The following is a 20,752-nucleotide window of genomic DNA, read 5'->3' on the forward strand; positions in this document are numbered from 1 at the left end:
CTTTATAATATCATATTTGTCATTCTAAACTTTAAAAATGCACAAATCTATCTATTTTAATATCTTTTCTATTGAGACTCATTTTAAATTAATAAAATACTCATTTTACATTTTATTGAAAACATAAAAAAATGTAACTTATTTAATAAAAATGTTTGTCTTCTAATTCGTCATTTTTTAGAACAAATGACTCATTTATCTACTTCTGACATACAAACGATGACATTTAGGCATACGTTTTTGTATGGGGCACATGTAGAGAATTAAATTATTTGTCCTCAAAAACCAACTTATTATAAGATTGACATTTTCCTTAACATGCTATGTATATTTTTGTAAAGGGAAAAATGAATTTTATAAATTTAAAATGAATTTAATTAAAAGGACAAAAAAATGAGTAAATTTGTGAGTTTTAAAAGTTTAGAAGGGTAGATTTGGTATTATGAAATTAGAGGGGAGAAATTCGTAATTACAAAGTTTTTGAGGGCTATACATGAAATTCCCCGAACAACAATACATGTATTAACTTTATAAATTATGTATTAATATTGCAACACAAACATAACATTTACTAGCAATTCGATTTATTTAGTTTATTTAATTTTTATTTTATAAAACTAAACCATAAATTGAAAATAAACTATACTTAATTTTAATTCGAATAAGATCTAATTTTTCTCAAAAAAATCGAAAGATCAAATAAACAAAAAGAACAAAAAAACAATTTCGTCTAACAAAACTAATAAAAATAATTTGAACGCCCAAAACTGTCATCACACATACTAAAAAAAATCTCAAAATAAGAAATCTTGCAGACTAGCATATATAACTAATTTTATTATTTTAATAAGCAGGTATATAAAATAAATAAAACAGGTCAAATTTCTAAGTCGGCATGTGGTCGGCCTAATGTTCTAACATTTCGGCCCCTGGTCTTTAGCTGGAATCCTCTTTCAAAATAAACTAATTAAAAGTAGCAATTATTTTTGTATTCAGTGGCTGTAGTCATATAAGATTTGTCTAAATAATTGGGTGAATCTCAGTAGTAGACTAGTGTCTAGTAGTCGTTGGAGATTTGTTTACTACTAGGTTCGTTTGTTGAACAATGCTCTCTGATTGGACTGTCTAGTCAATGGCCAATTATAATATGGGGGCACTATACCGGTATCTCTGGTACATCTCGGGATGTGTATAGTGGAAACTTCTACTACTTATGGACATAAAGGTATATTTTTATTACACTCTTTGACTAACGTAGTGTAAAACATAAATGGAAAGGAGCAATTAAAGGTGCTTTAATTTACTCGTGAGATTTCAATTCCATGAACTGCTGCATGATGAAGTAATTGAACGCCTACAATTCTACAAAACATACCAATTGGAATGTAAAAAGAATTTCACCAAAAATTTGAATTTAATTTCACTAAAATTTCTACCTATTCTTGATTTCTCTTTAAACTCTCTATAAGCATTTACAAAAATTTCCCCTTTACTCATCCCGAACTCCGGAAAAGGACCAATTAAAAAGAGAAATTGAAAAAAAACCCTGAAATTGCCTTCTCAAATTCAATGTCAAAATGGCATGATATGAGTCGTCTTGGACTCGTACCCGGCCAAACAATTCTTCGCATTCACCTTGAAAATCTTAATCAAATCTCCGGCCATCTGTCTTGAGCCCGGCGCACAACAGCTCTGCATTAGAAGCAAGAGCCTTGTTAGAACCCCTTCAACTCCGGTCAACACCTCGACTGCTCTGCGGTCTTTGCATTTAATGCACACCGCCCATAGAGTAACCACTGCCGACTCGCCCCCCCCTTTACCCCCCTTCAACATTTTGTTCGCCACAGCCTTAACTGCCATGGCGCCATGTTCACACATTGCCACGCGGCCTTCAGCACAACCAGCCACCGCCTCCATTATTTTCAGTGAACGCTCTGCCACTGTCACGTCAGACTCTGCTGTCAGCACTCGTGCCACAGCAGGGACCACACCAAGCCGAACCATTTCCGACCGAGCCTTGCGCACAATGCAAATTCCAGCTAGACACGCCACCCCTAATCTAACTGCCGATCGCTCTGTTGTACCCTTTTCATCACCCGGTCCGATCAGACGTATCAATTCGGGGATCAGATGTGGTACCTCAGAGATGAGATTTCTCGAGTGTGAATCCGACATGGCCAGCACTGATTGGAGAATTCTGGCTGCGTTGATTCTTGACTCCACAGTCCCCTCGCTTAGCACTTTAACTAAACAGGAGACGAGAGTTTCTAGGTCGGATGAGAGTTCTAAAAGAATAGTCTTTTTGTTTCCCTCTTCGATCGACTCTGATTGTACAACAAGCGCTAGAACACTAATCGAGGCCTCTAAAGTCTCCAAGTCATTACTCTTTCTCTTCATTGCTGATTGTATGGCTGCGATGCATCCACCAGCATTTATAAGATCGTTCTTCTCAAACTCGTCCACGTCATCATCTGAGAAGAAATCAGCTAGCTTTCGCAGAGTTGCTGCAGGATCAGACGAACTAGAGATCTCCTTTACGAGGTTTCCGGCAACTCTACGGGCGGAGTCATTACACCCAGTCACGGCGGTTGAATCCACGGTGGACTCGGAGCACCAGAGGCGTATGAGCCGCTGAAGGGTTAGATTCGGGACGAGATCGGTGGAGGGGAGCGGTTGCATGGTGGCGGGACAAGTGTTGTTGCCAGAGTCGAGCCACCGTTGGATTGAAGTACGATCGTAGGTGACGCCGGTGCTGAGACTCACCGGAGAGCGCATCACGTCTAGTGAGATCGGGCATCTGAAGAAGCTCGGGATTTTCACCGCTAGGGGTGTGCTCAATCTTTGTTCCTTTCCCATGGTTTATTCTTTTGTGAATTTCGGGTTATTTGGAGGGAATTTGTTGGATCAATGGGAGCTATTGCTTGGAGGAGAGACTGTGTAGAAAGGGAAAGGTAGACAAATGGAGAAGGGTTTTAAAAGGGAAGGCAATGAGCAGTCAAACCAGAAAGTAAGCTATCCCTTGAAACTTTACAAATTTCATTCACTGCTGAGGTGGCATTAAATTACGGGGCAAGAATCCCAGAAATTGAGTCCACGTAGATGTAGCAAGTGGGGGAGGAGGCACATCTCGTCAAAGGAAGAGGATATAGTGACGTGGGATAGGATTCAAGGTTGCTTTTATGCATTGGCTTTGTTGATTTGTTTTTAATTATTGGAATTGTAGTTAATTAGTAAGTTTAAGGGTGTTTGATGGAGGTAATGGGGGATTAGTGGTGGGGAATGAGAATGAGACTGGATGAATCATTAATGATGACGAAGAAAGGGAGGAAGAAAGGGAGGTTCGTTTTCGTTGGGTCAACGGTCAAAGGATTGCACGGATGGAAAGTTTGATTTCGTGGGGATTACAGAACATTACTTCTCATGATATCTCTTGCCAAATTTCGCGTGAGGTACCTAACAATCTTATTAATTATAATATAAGCCTCCCGCTAAAGAAATTTGGCGCAACTCTTTTTCTCCCACACGGCATTTGAATGATTTGATTTTCCTTACATGGTAACAGGAAACAATTACTTTAATATTTTTTTATTAACAATTTAACATCATCAGCTGAATGCGTATCCTCTGCATTAACTCAAAAATGAATCTTTTGAGTTAATAAATTTTAACTGTTTGATTTTAAACGAAATCAATTCGGTCTCTAGTTATAATATAGGAGACTCTTTAATATTAGTGCAGATCTAATTTGCACAAATCTTAAAATAGATCGGAGATTCTCTTTTTGAGTTAATGCAGTGGATACGAATTCTCATCAGCTAAATTTACGAAATAAAACAACAATAGTAATATGTGGTCGGAACAACTTTACGCTGTTTCGCACTTCTGACCTAAAAGATGACCTCGGGGCCCCACAGCAACAGCGACTATTTCAGTGAAATTTCTACGTTTGCTGGAAACAGGATACGTGGGAAAAGAGTTGTCAGAAATAGTAGTGAGAAAAGAGGGAAAGGAAAATCACTAATAGTTAGAGAAGGCGCGTGATGGTGGAGCGTGCATTGAATGAATACGTGGACTGGAAAGCTACAAGTCTTTAGCGAAGACCACATCCCCTCAAATCATTGTAAACAGGCGGACTGATTTGGAGGGACAGATCAAGTTTGACAATTGGGATTAACAGTGTGGATTATGTGTATAAATCTCAGGTTTTGGATGAGATCTGAGATATATTTTAGTCGAGTGCATGGTGGGATTCGTATCCTCTGCATTAACTCAAAAAAAGTCTTTTAAATTAATGCATCTAGACGGTCTGATCCGTTTTAAGACCCGTACAGTCTAGATCTACACTCTGAATTATAGGCCGTGGCTGGATTGATTATAATTAAAATCAGACAGCCAAGATGTGTTAACTCAAAAGATACTCATTTGATTTAAATGCAGACGATGCATACTCAATTATGAATTCGTATCTTGTGTATAATGAATCTCGACTATCCGATCTGTTTTAAATTTTGTACATATTTTATCCGCATATATATTAAAGGAGCTCCTATGTTATAGGCAAGGATCAGATTGGCTACGTTTAAAATGAGACAGTTGACATTTGAGGATACGCATTTGTTCATTCTTGGTTGAGCGTGTAATCCAAGGTGAGGTTCTAAGATTCCAAAATAAACAGTGTGCTTCAAAAATCATCCGAAAGACATAAAATTACAAATCGCCATTTTAATTTTTGTACAAATTATAGAAGATATATCATATCCATCAAACTGCAAATACTGTCAAGTGCTAGAAGTATCCTTCAAGACATAAAAGGAGCATGTAGGAACTTATACAATCTATATATATACGGTGGACAATATGGTGATTTTGGCCAGGAAAGTGACAAAACCTGTAATTGCAGCTTGCAATGTACAAAAGAAAAAGAAAGAGATTTGTTGTCCATGTTTTATATCCGTTTTTCTATTCGTGTCTCTTATGATTAATATTTTAAACGTTGTGACTATTTTCACCTTACCAATATTTTTATCATTCTAATAATTTTTTCGTTTTTTGTTTAATCGGATTACTTTTGTATTACATTTTTTTATTTAAAAACTATGTGTCTAATAGAGTAAAGCGAGCGCGTGTTATGCTTATCAAGATTTCATCAAAAGAGTTTGATGAGCATAAGCCTTAGAATTTATTGAATTAGTTGCAAATAACGAATTTAAACTATTGAAAATGTTTTACTTCACGAGTTATGTGTATACATACAAAAAATTAATTTTTTTGAAGTCATTTAGTATTAAGTCAAGTGAGAAAAAAATAATAAAAAAATGTATTAAAATAACTTATAAAACTTCATTTTAATCACATTATTTTTTGACAACTTGACTTTGTATTAAATAAGTTCAAAATTTGCAAATATTTGCATCTACACGCATCACTCGAGAAGTATATTGGTTTGAACGGTTTGGATTTGTCGTTTGAAGTTAATCCGATAGATTTTAAAGTTATACTCACAAAATCGATCTTTCGGTGAGCACAGCACACGCAAGCTTTACTTGTGTAGTTGTGTCTAATATGACTAAGGTATGATATAATTTATAAAAGAATCCAATTTTTGTGCTTTCTATTAAATTGTAATGTGATTAATCGTGTTGTTATTATTATATGTTTTGAAAAAAAGAATCTATCACGCGTTCAATTATAGGGCATCAATTGGGTAATTTTGACAACGACCATTGACAAAATTTTCCAAATACAAGTTTTAGTCCTGCATAGAATTTATTTGGTCATTTCTAAATTTGTAAATAACTTACTTAAATGATTAAACTCTCTTACTAAATGAACATTTTATAATAATTAATGACAGCTAGATGGCAATCCATGATCAAAATCATGTGGTTCGGACAGCTTTACGCAATGGAGTTCAAGGGTTCCCGCGTACTGTCACAGTCAATTTGAATTGAATTGTTTGATTGCATTTATGACATTTTTTTTCAAAATTTTTATTAATATAAATTTTTTTTTAATAAATTCAAATTCTAGCCACTTTTGCGCATGATTTCGTAAATTATCCAAATCGATCCAAATCTCACCGGTTTCTCAACTTCTTTCCGGTTATTTTTTCACCGGTTCAAGAATTGAGATTGATGAGATTTTTGCCGGTTTCAAGAAAACAAACCAAAAAAATTTATAATTTATTTATATTTTCTATTGAAATATTAGAAATATTTAATATATTTCTTTGAAAATAGATGAAATATAATATAATTTAATTTATTAGTAAGACTATGACAAATAACCCGGATCAATATTTTTCAGGCTATATTTTTCACGGTGATAACGCCAATTTGTATAGCAAAAATCACTACTTTCAAGTACGAAAAATTACAAAAAAAACATATGCAAAGTAGTCATTTTCCTGAATTATTTACCGCAAATGTATTTTTAGGCTATTTTGGTAGGTTTTGGAGAAAGTTGCATATTTAGGCAAAAAACGGAGCAAAAATAGGGCATCACATGGAACATGCAACACCTCACACGAAGTGCACAACATGCAACATGGTAAAAAATGCATAAAATCGGCTAAGTCAGGAACCGTGTGGACTGGAGCATACCGCATGCGGTTAGGCGCCGAGGCCACACAAGCACACAGATTCAATCCGTGGAATGTTTTGGTTGGATTAAATCTCAGTCGTTGATGCGAATTTCGAGCAGAAGCCTTCTAGAAGAATGCACTTACTTCAATGCCAAATTTGGAAGACTATTTGTGGCGGATTATTTATGGCATGGGAGGCCAAAAATGGCCTCCATGATCTCCACTACTTCCACTTGGCTACACCCCTTTAGGAATACTATATATACACCTATTGTAATAGGATTTAGTGTGCGTGCTTTAGTTGTGTAAGTCCAGAAATTGGAGTAGAATAGTGCGTAAATTCTGGAGAAGAGAAAGGTGGCTTTCAAGGTCTAAGATGAGAGAAGAAGGCGTCATCTAAGGAGGCAAAAGTCCTTCAATATTCAAGGGTTGTGGTTTATGTCTTTCTTATTTTATTTCTTTTATTTTTCCATGGCTTTGAGAAGCTAATCTTCTCATCTCTAGGATTTGGGTGTATCGAATTCTTTATTATATTTTAGTATAATTTATGTTTTGTTTATGTTGATTTGAGACTTCGTTATACTTGAATTGCTTTCTATCGTATTCTTGCATATATAGTTTCGTCTACTATATGTCAATATCCTCCACATACCAATAGGTGTAAATTCTTTGAATCTTGGTGTGAGTGTGATTACATATAAGTACTTATAACACTTCGACTAACGAGGCTTGGCAGCGGTTCAAAGACTAGGGTTAGAACCCAAGGGGCTCCCTTGGCAGGATATCGATTGCATCTTCAATTTATAATTAGGAATTACTTAGAAATAAATAGGGTCTTTGGGATATTAATTTGGGGTTGGATAGGACATGATCAATTGTGTTGGTGTGAGAAAGACAGCATACTTATAACATTCTGAATTGCTATCCCAAAAGTCGATTGAAAGATCGAAAAACCTTTCAAATCGCATAAGGTAGAAACCCTAGGCGTCTGCGAGTAGTGACAGTACCGCATGCGGATTCCCCTGTGGGACAATCTAGGTCGCATGCGGTAGTGACAGTGCCGTATGCGGGGTAGAGAAACGTCAAAATTATACTTTGCTTAATTTAGAAGGGGATTACCTAAACCTTAGAGGCTCCCCTTATTTATGTGATTTAATCATAATTAGCACCTCCGCCTTAAACTCAAATATAAACCCGAGAACCTAGACTAGTATATGTTGTTAAATATTTAATATACTATCCCTGTGGATCAACACCCAACAGTACTACACGGTAGGATCACCCATTTCGAATCCGAACGAAAGTAGAACTATGGTATAAAAGATATATTATTATATACTGAAAGTAGTGTTACCATTTTGATGCATCACGCAGCTGTAAGAAAAATTAATATGTTTCTTTGTGTTATTGGAAAAAAATATATGCTTTGAATTTGAGTTATTGATCGCGGTTTAAAAGTCACTTCTAGGTAATACATAAAATATTGTGATCCTTCTAGTAGATTTGATTTCTAAAAAGTTGTATCTATTTTGAATAAAAATAATTAAATAATTTAAAGTTTTTGTTTTTTTTTTAAAATAGATACAACTTTATAGAAATAAAATGTACTAGAAGGACGACAATATTTTATGTATTTACTTAGAAGTGACTTTTGAACCGGGATCAAAACTCAGAATCTAAGTATATATTTTTTTCCAATAACACACAAACAAATATATTAATTTGTTGGGATTTCATGTGTATGCCTATGTGGTGAGAATTAATTTTTTTTTTTCTATCACCATTTGACTCAATACACAATGGACGTTATTTATATGACAACAGCGAACAAGATTATCACTTAATAGTTTCATCAAGCACCTAATGTGCACTAAATAAAATAAATAAATCTCATCTAACTTATTGCTAGAGAGGATAGAGATCTTTTACCTAAAGAGATTGTCAAACCTCTTGATAGAGAGAAGCCGATTTCCCTTCTAGATTTCTTGTTCTTCTTGGAAGCACCTTTTGATTCACCTTGAACCTAAACAACGAACTAGCACACCTCTTAGATAGATGGATGCGAAGTTCAAAGCTTAGATCCAACCACCTCTTGATCTTCAAATCAATAAACTATTTGATTTGTTGGTGGCTAAACCTAACAAGATGAGATGAGAGATGGGAGTTCACAATTTTTGGCCTACACAAAAATGGGGCTGCTGCTGAAATTTCGACCAAGGAGCAGAAAATTTTGGTGAATTTTCCTTAATTACGCCTCCTTAAATAGGCAAGGGCTAGTGCATCATTTTGTGTAATGTTTAAATTAATTACTCACATGCCACTAGCCTTGTTTTGCCATTTTATGCTATCTTTAATCTCATCTTGTGATTGGTTTAATAAGTTAATTTATGAACAAATAATATTATTCATATTATTCTATTATACATTATTTATATTATTCTTATAATGCATTCAAACATTATACTAAATAATATTTGCATAACTTCATAAATTTATTTATGGTCTAAGCATGTCATATTATGACATTTTATTTTAGTATTTCATCTCATGTATTTTATCTTATACATTACTATGAAATGTAAAATACTTGTTGTTTCTCTTCAATAGGTGTGACTGTATAGAGGATCTATGTCATCTTGCAATAATATAAACTTTATATTATTGACTATAAGAGGTTCTATCATTACATTATAGTTATCCAAACGACATAGTAATCATTTACTCAATGCACTAATTTCGTGTCTATCTTTGTCACATGATATTATGAATAATATGCAAAATATGATCGTGTCACTCTTACATTATATTCGTTTTCTTGGTCTCTCAAGTGAATTATAATTATAACAACATCAGTTATATTGCATGCGATATAATTCCACTTTACTAAGGGGCCCGGTAATATCATAACTCAAATTGAGAGACAATGATAATAATAACATATATTTCTCCCGCACAAGTTGTACATAACGAACTACTATTTTATTCATATTATAAGATAGTATTTAAATAACAATCACATTATATACTTCTCATGTGAAAAACCTACACATCTCATATCAAAGATTCTAAAGACACAATAGAAATATTAATGACACAAAACACAATCCATATAATGTTTTCATTCATTTAGGTCATGTTCAATATATAAAATACACATTTTTATATATTAATGTAATTAAATGATAATTCTTTATCAACATTTATAGAACTTCAATGTACTTTAACTTTAATCTACATGACAATCTTTCTCGGTAGTTAATGTTCCTCCTTAATTATCACGATCGTGAACTTATTAAGTGATTAAATATTTCTCATCTTAGGAGTTCTATGATTCAAGATCAAGAGCATCTTCTTGAATACTTCCAAAGATATAATATATAAATCTCAAGGAACAAGAATAATAACATTCGTAATAAAATCATTAACAACATATAAATTATTATTAAAAGATAACTTTCAAAACACACATCCTTCAGTCTCCCACTTGTTTTTAAAGTTTCTCATATACATAATAAATGCATAAACTCTAAAACTAGAAATCATTTTTAGTCTTCATGTCATTTTCCATGATCTTGTAGACCCATGGACTCGAAATGAATTTTGCTTTTTGATAACTTGAAATGAGACTACTAACTTTTAGTATATATAAATATATACTTCGTTACCCTAATGTTACTCTGTCGGATTACAAACGCATAATCCTACCGTGTAGTAGTGTCGAGTGTCGATCCACAGGGATAGATCTTAGTAGTTTAACAACAATAACACTAGTCTAGGTTCTTCAGGTTTGTTTGGGTTGCGTGAATGCTAATTAAAATAAATAATAATAATAATAATAATAATAATAATAATAATAATAATAATAATAATAGGTGCAGGTGATTTTACAGTTTACTCTGGCAAATTTATAGGTGGAGATGCTAATTGATGTAAACCAAGTTTAGAGAGCCTCTAGGATTTTAGACGAATTCCTTCTAATTAACTCAATACAATATTTATGATACTCATGTCTACCCATATACGGTATTGTCACTACCGCGTACGGCCTCGCCTACAACCTTTTATCATTACCGTATGCGATATAGACCCCGCAGAGAAGAGTCGCATACCGGTACTATTATTCCCCATGGATTACTAGGGTTCGGTTCTATGCGTATTTGAAAAGTTTTCCGACTCTAAGGTCGGCTTGTGGGGGACAATTCTAGTTATCACAGGATATAATGTAATTAAACCACTCACTGTTGTGTATTTTGGGTATGATTATTTTGGGTCAAATTAGTACACTTTTCGCTTTAAATTTATAAGACCTAAATACAGAAAGAAGATTAAATTGCAAGCGCACAATATATCTTTGTAGTAAATGAGGTATCGATCCAAAGACTACGGCAATTGTATTTTCTATTTAAACTAAATTAAATCTAAATAAATGCAAATAAGTAAATGGTGGGGGGGGGGGGGGGTTTGTTGCAGTAAACTAGTTTTGGATTCAATACCTGAAGCAGTTGGTTGTAACAAGAATTAAACTAAATGCAAATGAAAAGGGTTTTGTGATCAAGATAGCGAAGTCTAAGGGTTTTTGGTCAATCTATTTACTTTTGGAGTTCTCTAAATTCATGTTATTATCTTTATGGGGATTGGCTTATCTACCTCATAACATTACTATTCATAATTTCATGTCTTCACATTAATATACCTCCAGCCTAGGTTGTCACTACCTATTTGGGTTCTTTAATTGAAATCATCTACTATTACTAATTGGTACTGAATTTGGTAAATTCCCGATCACTCATATGTAATAATATTTGGTTATCCAAAGTGTTCCATATCGAATCTTTAGTTCTATGAATCCGGGATAGACTAGACTTGATCTATCTAACCTATGATCCCTAAGGTGATTTGTGTACAATGAGATGGTTTAATCTAACGATCCATAGAGACAAGAGGTACTGTCACTACCTCGGCAAGGGTAGGTTATCAAAAACACAATCATGCATGACTCACAAATATAAAATAGAACTAAACATCAAGCCAAAACAATCATAATAAAGAGGATATCAAAGTAAATAAACTAACACAAGTTCATGATACAACCTAAGCCCTTAGAAAGAAAATTAGCCTCTCATGGGTTCAAAATCAATAACATCCTTGATAGAAAACAAGAAATGCATACAAGTAAAATCAAGTAAATAACAAGAGAAATAGAGTACACCAATTTTCAAGTTACGCCTCAGTTCTTCTTTGCAAACTCCTTGAGATCCGCCAAGTTCTTCGATTCTTTACGCCTTTGATTCACTTGAGAAATGAGATGAATGGAGAAGGTGATTAGGGTTTCAAAAGGAGAGAATGGTGGTTTGTAAGATGACCCTTCAGATGGCTGCCTCCTGCGTTATATAACAAAATTTGTGACTTGGAGAATAATCAGGCGCAATTTGGAAGTGAATCGGGCAAAGATCTCGCATTAAATACACAAAATCTGCTGAAATACTATATGGTGCGGCCCAGGGTACGGCCTGGGCAGGCCGCACAGTCGGCTGCACTGTGAGAGAAATAGAGAGTGTGCGGGCAAGGGAGGCCGCACCTTCACCCGCAAAAGCTCTCTGACTTTTGGGGTGTTGTTCAGCTGAGGAGCGCGGGCAGCAGTGCGGTCAGGGGTGGCCGCATAGGGGGCCACATCAATGTGCTGTGCTTCATGTTGTGAAGTTCTGAGAAGTGTGCGGGTTGGCCAGGCCGCGCCTTAGGCCGCACAACCTCTCTGACTTGACTGTTTTTATTCCTTTTACTACGTTTATTTGATAGAGTAACAATCAACAAAATAAATATTAAAAAAATATAGCTTTGTTGTCCATAGTTTACTGTTTACATAGGTTTTGTATCCATTTTGATTTAATTTGAAAATCATTTAGTCATTTATCAAATATTGATAAATCAAATTGTTAACTTTAAAACAAAATTGATAAAATGATTATTTCAATCTTCATATTATATCAAAATTGATAAACAACATATCTAAATTATAGAAAATAATAATAAATATATTTTTTATGATATTAATAATCCTATGATCCGTTATTAGCAAACTTCAAAAAAATTGGTTCTTATAAAATATATCCAAGCAGTGTTACTGTTTTTTTTCTCACTCCGATTGCCTTTTTAAGTTTAAACCTTTATTGACTAGTGTTGCTCTGTCTTTGCTCTCTGTTTTCAAATGAGGACCACTCTTTTGAGTGTTCAAATTCAAAATGTGCATAAGTTCTTTTTCGGCTTTTTGCCTAATTCAAAAGTAATATGAATAGGCTGTCTTCCAACCTTTCGGTTTTTTTCTTGACTATATGGATCAAATTTTCAACAACCAAAATCAGTGGCCAAGGAATTCTAGCGTTTTTTTTTATTTTTATTTTTTTATCAACTATGAATTAACCTACAATTTAGTTGGAATTGACTTTTTTATCCTCATATAATCATAACCACAAATGAGAGTAGGATTTTGGATGGTCACTATTTCTGATTAATTTTGAAAACCACAACAAAACCTTAAATGATAATCAAATAAAAATATTCTTCAGCAAAAATCAAATTATCCCTCACATCTCCACACACACACACACACACACACACACAAGGTTGTGGATTAAGCATTGTTAGAGAGGAGCTACAGAGCAAGAAAGATTTGGGGTTCTATTTGATGTATAGGATCGTTTTATTTTCCTGTACCAGTAAACTGACAGCCTCTTTCAGGATTTTCAAAAAAAGATAGCTGTTGCAAAAGGATTAAATCATACTTATATTTACCTGTATAAAGAGAACCGATCTTTGATCGGGTAATTAAGACAATTTTGTTCGTGCGGAAAATTGCAAGTTCATAATATGAATGGATATCAATATAATCTTTCAAAAAATATATTTAACGGCATAAAAACTATTATATCATTTCTTTTCTAAATGAATTCTTATATAAAGATACAGAGCAATCATCTTAACTACTTCTACCAAGAGAGTATAAATGACTCCTTTGTTTTAAGGGGTTTATTTTACTGGACCGCTCAATAATATTTCCAAATTATTTTAAAAAAGAAAAATTCACTTTTATGTATTTTTAATCTCCATTTGCTTGAGAACACATATTCTTTTCTTGAGAACTTGTTTTGAAGGACAACATTATTTCAATTTAAAAATTTTGTAGGGATAGTTGTGGAAGTATATTATAATTTTATTATAGGATTCGGTTAATCAAGAGCAACTTTGTCGTTTTCCTTCTTTTTAGAAAAGATAAAAAAAAAAAAAAGGCGTTCTAATGCTATAATTCTCCTTGAAAATTATTCTTCATATTCTTTGTCAAGAGATTGATATTTGGGAACAAGCACTGAAAAAATAATAATTGCAAAAATATGGATATGGCTTGCTATTTCAGATACGTTCGTAATTTATTTCTTAGAGTAAACTGAAGTAATTAATTAAGATCACATTTTATTGTTATTTAAATTTAAGAATAATTAAGTTGTTTATTTTAGTTTACTTCTATTTTACATATCATTTGACAATTTAAATCATAAAAACTATTTTACATTTTATTTGACAATTTAAATTATGACTTAAATTATCGACTAATAAGAAGAGAAAAAACATAAAATGAATCTATGCCTACATAACGCTGGCCCTGCACACAAAGTAAGTTAATTCGTTTAAAGATATAGTTGAATTTAGTCTATTGCAACTTCATTTTATTTTTATTTCACATTTCATTTAATAATTTTAAACTTGGTTTACTCTACCTCTTATCACTTATCAGGGACGGATCTTAGTGTATTGGAAATGTAGCTCAGCCACCCCTATAATTTTAAAATTTTAGTTATATATATTGAAATTTTACATTATTTTATTTTTTTAGAACATTCTACATTGTCTAGTCCTCTCAATAATAATCAAATGTTTACATGTAGTCTAGTGGTTAGAGTTTTGTCTTGGTTCAAATCTCACTCACAACATTTTGCATTTTAATTTTCAGCTCCCTCCATCAAAGTTTTCCAGTTCCGCCTCTGCGGCTCTTATTCCATAATCAAACACGACGTAAGTTTTAATATATGTAAGTTGTTATTTTTCTTATAAACTAGATGAGATGTTGCCACAGAAAATCTTTAAAAGCAGGAGCCAAGTTTTTTTTTTCCTCCTCTCTCTGTTTCTAGCGTCCACCTTTCCCATACCTTTTCTAATTTAGTCTTCTGACAAGCGGCCATTTTTATTAATAACCCAAAAAAAAAAGTTTTTTACAAAAATAACCTCAAAATCTAATTTTTTTCAAATATAACCAAACCGCTAGGGTTGCTGGCGGTCCACTTCTATAGCGGACCGCCACTATTCCTGGCGGTCCACTTTTTTTTTTTTTTTTTTTTTTTTTTTTTTTTTTTTTTTTTAGAGATCTGATTTTTTTTTCTTAGAGATCTGATTTTTTTTTCTTAATATTTTCATTTGTGAAGTTTTAGTTTTTTTTTGTTTAGGGTATTTGTCAAAAAATTAAAGACTTGGCCTTTATTAAAATTTTAAATTTCAAGTTCTGACAGCTTGTTGGTCTTTTTTTTTTTTCGGTTTTTATAATATATGTATAATATATACATATATACAAACATACATACATACATACATACATATATACATACATACATATACACATACACATACACATACACATACATATATACATATACAGTTTTTTTATGATGTATTTATTATGATTGCAGTTTTTTTATGATGTATTTTGGACTGTAGCTCTTTATTATGATTGCAGTTTTATTTTATATTTCATGTTGGTTTTTATGTTTTTTCTGCTTTACATCGAAATGGTCTTCTGAAATTACAACGTATCTTTCACGACGTCGGAATAATAAGTTCACAAATACAATTAAAGTTCAACGATACAACTGAAGTTCACAAATATTCATAACTTAGTTCACCTAAGCAAAATAATAAGTTCATCTTTCACGACGTCGGAATAGACCCAATAGACGAGAAGATTTTCTGGTGTCAGCTGCAGGAGCAGCAGTACTTGTAGACCCTTGGCTACTAGATGATTGGGTCGCAAGAGGTGGTTGTGTTCTACCAGTTGCTTCAGCAACAACTCTCGCATTTTCTCTTTCATTGTGTTCGTTTATGGCATCTGAACATAACAACAGAATTCAGTTATTAATATAATAAAATCATAAATTAATTCCGAAAAATGCTACATACCTGCCCTGCGCCTGTCAGAAACGGAACGGCGAGCCTGATTTCCCGATGGCCTCCTACCACCCATCTCGTCCATGGTCATTATAGCACGTTTGTGTCTCCTCCTCCCCTTCCTTATCCATCCTTCTGAAGGGAGTATTCTATCACCGACATACGCAGGCCACTCATGCTGGTTAGGATAAGAATGGAAAGATCCACCCCAAGTAGAAGCAAGGTAATCGGTACGATACATGTCAGCGACATAGTGATCCTCGCAGAAGTTTCTCACTCGGCATACCGCCATCACGTGACTACAAGGAATTCCAGTTAGTTGGGGTCCTTGGCATGTACATGTCACCTCTCTTGCCTCTCGGAATTGCACTACGTACTTGAAAGCCCTCTTCACAAACTCCATAGTGCCATCTGCTCTACGGCTGGAAGGAACGTACTCATTTGGATTGTGCACTTCGAATTCTGTACCATCATTACCCATCGGGATCACGGTCATAGTTGCACCTTTGTTCCTGTGTTTTCTTAGTTTCTCCTCCACCCTTATTGAAAATGACTGGTTCATCCTTATTAATTCTGCGGCCTTAGCACGCCGTTCCTGAAACCAGGTATTTAACTTGTAGAAAGTGTCTTCTACAACTGCAGCCACAGGCAACGTCCGGCTCTCCTTGAAGACTGCATTCAGCGATTCAGAACCGTTGGTGGTCATAATTCCCCAACGGTAACCTCCATCACGTGCTTGAAATATTTTCTCGTATGCTGGTGGCTCTTCGACATCTCTGGGGTTATTTTTGCCCACCTTCATTAAGTAGAGATTTGCTTTCGGCATATACTACATATAAATAAGGAAATAAAATAATATAAGTAAACAATTAAAATAAAAATATGTTAACAAAGTACAATAAGACATGTAAACAATCAACAAACACATACCTTTGCAAATTCTCTACTCATCTCTTCCACCCTTCTCGGCTTCTTCTTTTTGCAATTACGTCTGAATGTTTCTAGGACCCAGCTATCGTTTCCGGTTGCCTTGCTAAGGTTCTCCGCAACGTGTTGCATACACAACCTGTGCACACACTCGCCAGTATAAGTCTAGCCCCGGCCTGGGGAACCCTCCTGGAATATAAGTCTATCATCGCGACCCCCCTAGACTCAAATTGTTGGTACACAGCCTTCCACAACTCCTCATCTGTTATAGGAAAACTCACAAAGTAAGGTTTACCCGCCCCAGCCCGTTGTGTGTCAATTCGGGTAGCCAATTCTAAGTCATACCGGTTGGGGTTTACACCAGTCTTTTCGTATACTAGTTGCTTAAGTTCAATAAATGTGGTTCTTTCATTAACCTGCAAGCCGAATGAGGCATCTTTCGAGTAATACACGCCCTCTACACCCTTAGTTAGCTTACCGCCCACGTACAGTGCAACCAGCATTTTTTCCTTAACAAACTACATTTAAAAAAAAAATTCATAAGAATTACAGTATAATAGATTCATTATTTTTTGCAATTTAAAAGTTAATTATAATATTAATTAAAGACTAATTTATAGTATTTACATACTGCGGGTATAATAATTATTAATTAAAAATTAAACAGAAAATAATTAAATAAAAAATAAAATACCTGTAGCAATCGCCTCTAAATCGCCTAAAATCGCTTCAAAATCGCCAAAATCGTTCTCTCTTTCTTCTCTGTGGTTTAACAAATGAGACTGTGTGATGGAGAGAGAGAGAAAACGTGCTTATAGGACAGCTAGCGGACCGCCAGGGATACTGGCGGTCTGGTCCCTAGTGGACCGCCCAAGCTGTCAGAACTTGAAATTTAAAATTTTAATAAATGCCAAGTCCTTAATTTTTTGACAAATACCCTAAACAAAAAAAAACTAAAATTTCACAAATGAAAATATTAAGAAAAAAAATCAGATCTCTAAAAAAAAAAAAAAAAAAAAAAAAAAAAAAAAAAAAAAAAAAAAAAAAAAAAAAAAGTGGACCGCCAGGAATAGTGGCGGTCCGCTATAGAAGTGGACCGCCAGCAACCCTGGCGGTTTGGTTATATTTGAAAAAAATTAGATTTTGAGGTTATTTTTGTAAAAAACTTTTTTTTGTGGGTTATTAATAAAAATGGCCGTCTGACAATGATGTCTTGACTAATTTACTCTTTGCAATTTATTTAATCACGATTAATTTGACATTACAGCAGATACTATTTAGATGAACCTTCTAGATATATGATAATGGAAAGAGGTTTGCTATTTTCTTTTGTCCGGAATATTCTAAGCGAGTCTAAATGAGGGGAAATATTTTTTCTGAGTGAATTAAAATCATTTTAAAGTTATCAAGAAAAAAAACTAGCAAAACAAAGATACTGAGAAAAAGAAATGAAAAATTGACTGATTAATTATGAGGCCAACCCAGAAAACAGTAAAGCAACTTATTACATAAAATTTTAATTTAAAAAGTTGATAACAATTTTTTTTTATTAATCCTCCAAATTATATGCAGTTAATTTCGCATGTTTTGTGGGTGCATTTTCTAATTGCAAATAAGCAGATTTATTAGAGAAAGAAAAAAAAAATCACTTGTGTTTGCCATTTCCAACTTGTCTCATGCATTTGTTGATTTAAAATAATGGCCAGGTGTCTAACATCAAGCAAACAAATTAATATACATTACAGGTAGGTGGCTGATCCAACAAAACTTGTTATCTAATATTTATAATGAACTCTATAAATAAATTAATACATCTTGAACATAGGCATATTTATTAATGTCTTTATCAATTTTATATTTTAATTCTTCATGTAAAATAGTTCAAGTCAACCATGGTACAGAGTAGCTAACAATTAATTTTAAAAGAGGCAGTTTGAATTATAGTAGAATCATGCAATGATGTAAAAGGTTCCTTTTTTGGTTGAACATGTTACAACTTTTTTTCTTATTAGTTTTCTTTGTTAAGTTGAACTGTTTTCAAGCACAAATTCTAACCATTTTTTAACCAATTTTTTTTTTCATCATGAACCCACAAATGAACCGGCTCCTCAACCACTTTTGTATTATTTTCTTTCCAAAAGTATATGAAACCAACCAACAAGCCAACCAAACAAGTCAACCTTACACCTCAAAAAGGAAGTTGTATAAATGGAAGTCCAGTTATCTTTGACTAATATAAGTTAGCTACTTTAAAAGTTTATGAATTAGAAATAACAAGCATGTTTCCAAACAACTTTTATATGAGGTTACTGTATAGCAGTGACGACTGACAAGTGACGGAGCTACAAAGAATCAGAAGAAAAATATATTTCTAATATAGAAAATGATAAAAGTATACTTGAGATTTTTAAAAAATATAGCATATTATGCCTCGCCTTAAAATATACCCCAAAATATCAGTCAATTTATATACTTTTTCAAAAAAAAAAAAAAAATTTATATTTAAAATAATTATACTAGGGTACCTCATTCTAAAATTTTGCTCCATCTTACTGAAAATTTTGGTTGCTCTCTGCTGTATAATTTTCTTGCATTTTCATGAGGCAATGCATTTATTGTTTAATTTTTTTTTAATAGTAATATTAACATGATAGAAATTATCAGTCTAGATCTGTTCTTAACAATACTTGACAGTTCAAGAGTTTAACAATAAAAGAACAAAAATACTTAACAAACGATTAAACGAAGACGAATTCTATAGATCAATTGAATTCTAAGAAATAAGTCTCTCTACAGATTTGTTTCTCAAATATAGTTTTAATAAAACATAATTAATAAAAAAATAGCAAACCAATTTAATTATTATTTTTTTACACAAAACTCATGTGTATAAAATTAGATACAGCTCGGATATGCAAAAAATACCCCGTGTCGAAAGAAAAATTCGGTGCAAAATACTGAATCTTACTTTCAGTACAGGTTATATATATACTTAGAGAAGAGTTCAAATGCACCCAAATTTTTGTGCACTCAAATGGACCATATCCTTTTTTTTCATTTTCAAAGTCTGAATAGTTAATCCGAACCGTTAGATGCGATCTATATATTAAGATATGCTTGGAGACCAAATTTTACATTTTTTGAAATTTTTTTACTATTTATTAAGCCACTTTGAAAATCGCTGATCCAATGGTCCAGAAAATGTAAAATTAGCGATTTTCAAAGTGGCTTAATAAATAGTAAAAAAAATTCAAAAAATGTAAAATTTGGTCTCCAAGCACATCTTAATATATAGACCGCATCTAACGGTTCGGATTGACTATTCGGACTTTGAAAACAGAGAAAAATGATTTGAAAGATAAGGTGCATTTGAACCCTCCTCATATACTTATTAGAATCTTAGTTTATTGATCTCCTTAAGTAATTCAAATCTTTGAGGAGAAAGAAGAAAACTCTAGTTGCCTCTGCCATTTCTTTCTTTCCATCTTCTGCCGCAAGTCTCCTTAGCTCCGTCCATGTCCTTCCTTCCATCTCTCCGCCAGCAAGCCTCCTCAGCCTCGTCCTCATCTCCCACTCCCTCTAAGGGAGAGCGGAGGATCCACATCGATAACCCTCTCCTCTTCCTTTTCTTCTTCTCTGCCTTCTCCATTCCATTCTCGTCCATCTCGCTTTCTCTTCAAAAAATTCTAGCCGCCAGCAAGCGCTACTCGTTCCTACCCCCTACCCCAGCACCTATCCGTAGGGAGAAGAGAAAGCTGACGATAATAACCCTAGTCATCATCTCTCTTGTCTATCGGCACCTTTTCTTCCTTCACCATTGTTGGAAGAACTAAGGACAGTTGGCGACAATAGCCATAGTCGTCGGTTCTTATCTCCCTTTGCACTCCCACCACCGTGGCACCTGCCTTCTCCACCCACAACCCAAATAGAAAAAAAAAATCTCATTTTCTTAATTTGGTCGCTAGCCAGCCAATACTGAAGGTTATCGATGTCTACCACTAAAGGATATAGTTTGTTTTTTTTGTTGTTTTAGTT

At 33.8% G+C, this 20,752-nt stretch overlaps 1 protein-coding gene across 1 annotated transcript; it reads right to left on the reverse strand.

The window, feature by feature from the left end:
* Window positions 1-1,395: 1,395 nt before the first annotated feature.
* On the reverse strand, window positions 1,396-3,130 carry LOC144566414 (U-box domain-containing protein 27-like). The gene has a single exon (XM_078316430.1). The coding sequence runs from the start codon at window positions 2,854-2,856 to the stop codon at window positions 1,573-1,575; it is 1,284 nt and encodes a 427-aa protein (XP_078172556.1). The 5' UTR covers window positions 2,857-3,130; the 3' UTR covers window positions 1,396-1,572.
* Between the last annotated feature and the right edge of the window lie 17,622 nt (window positions 3,131-20,752).

Source organism: Carex rostrata, chromosome 15, assembly GCF_964058835.1.
Source record: "Carex rostrata chromosome 15, lpCarRost1.2, whole genome shotgun sequence".
NCBI lineage: Eukaryota > Viridiplantae > Streptophyta > Magnoliopsida > Poales > Cyperaceae > Carex > Carex rostrata.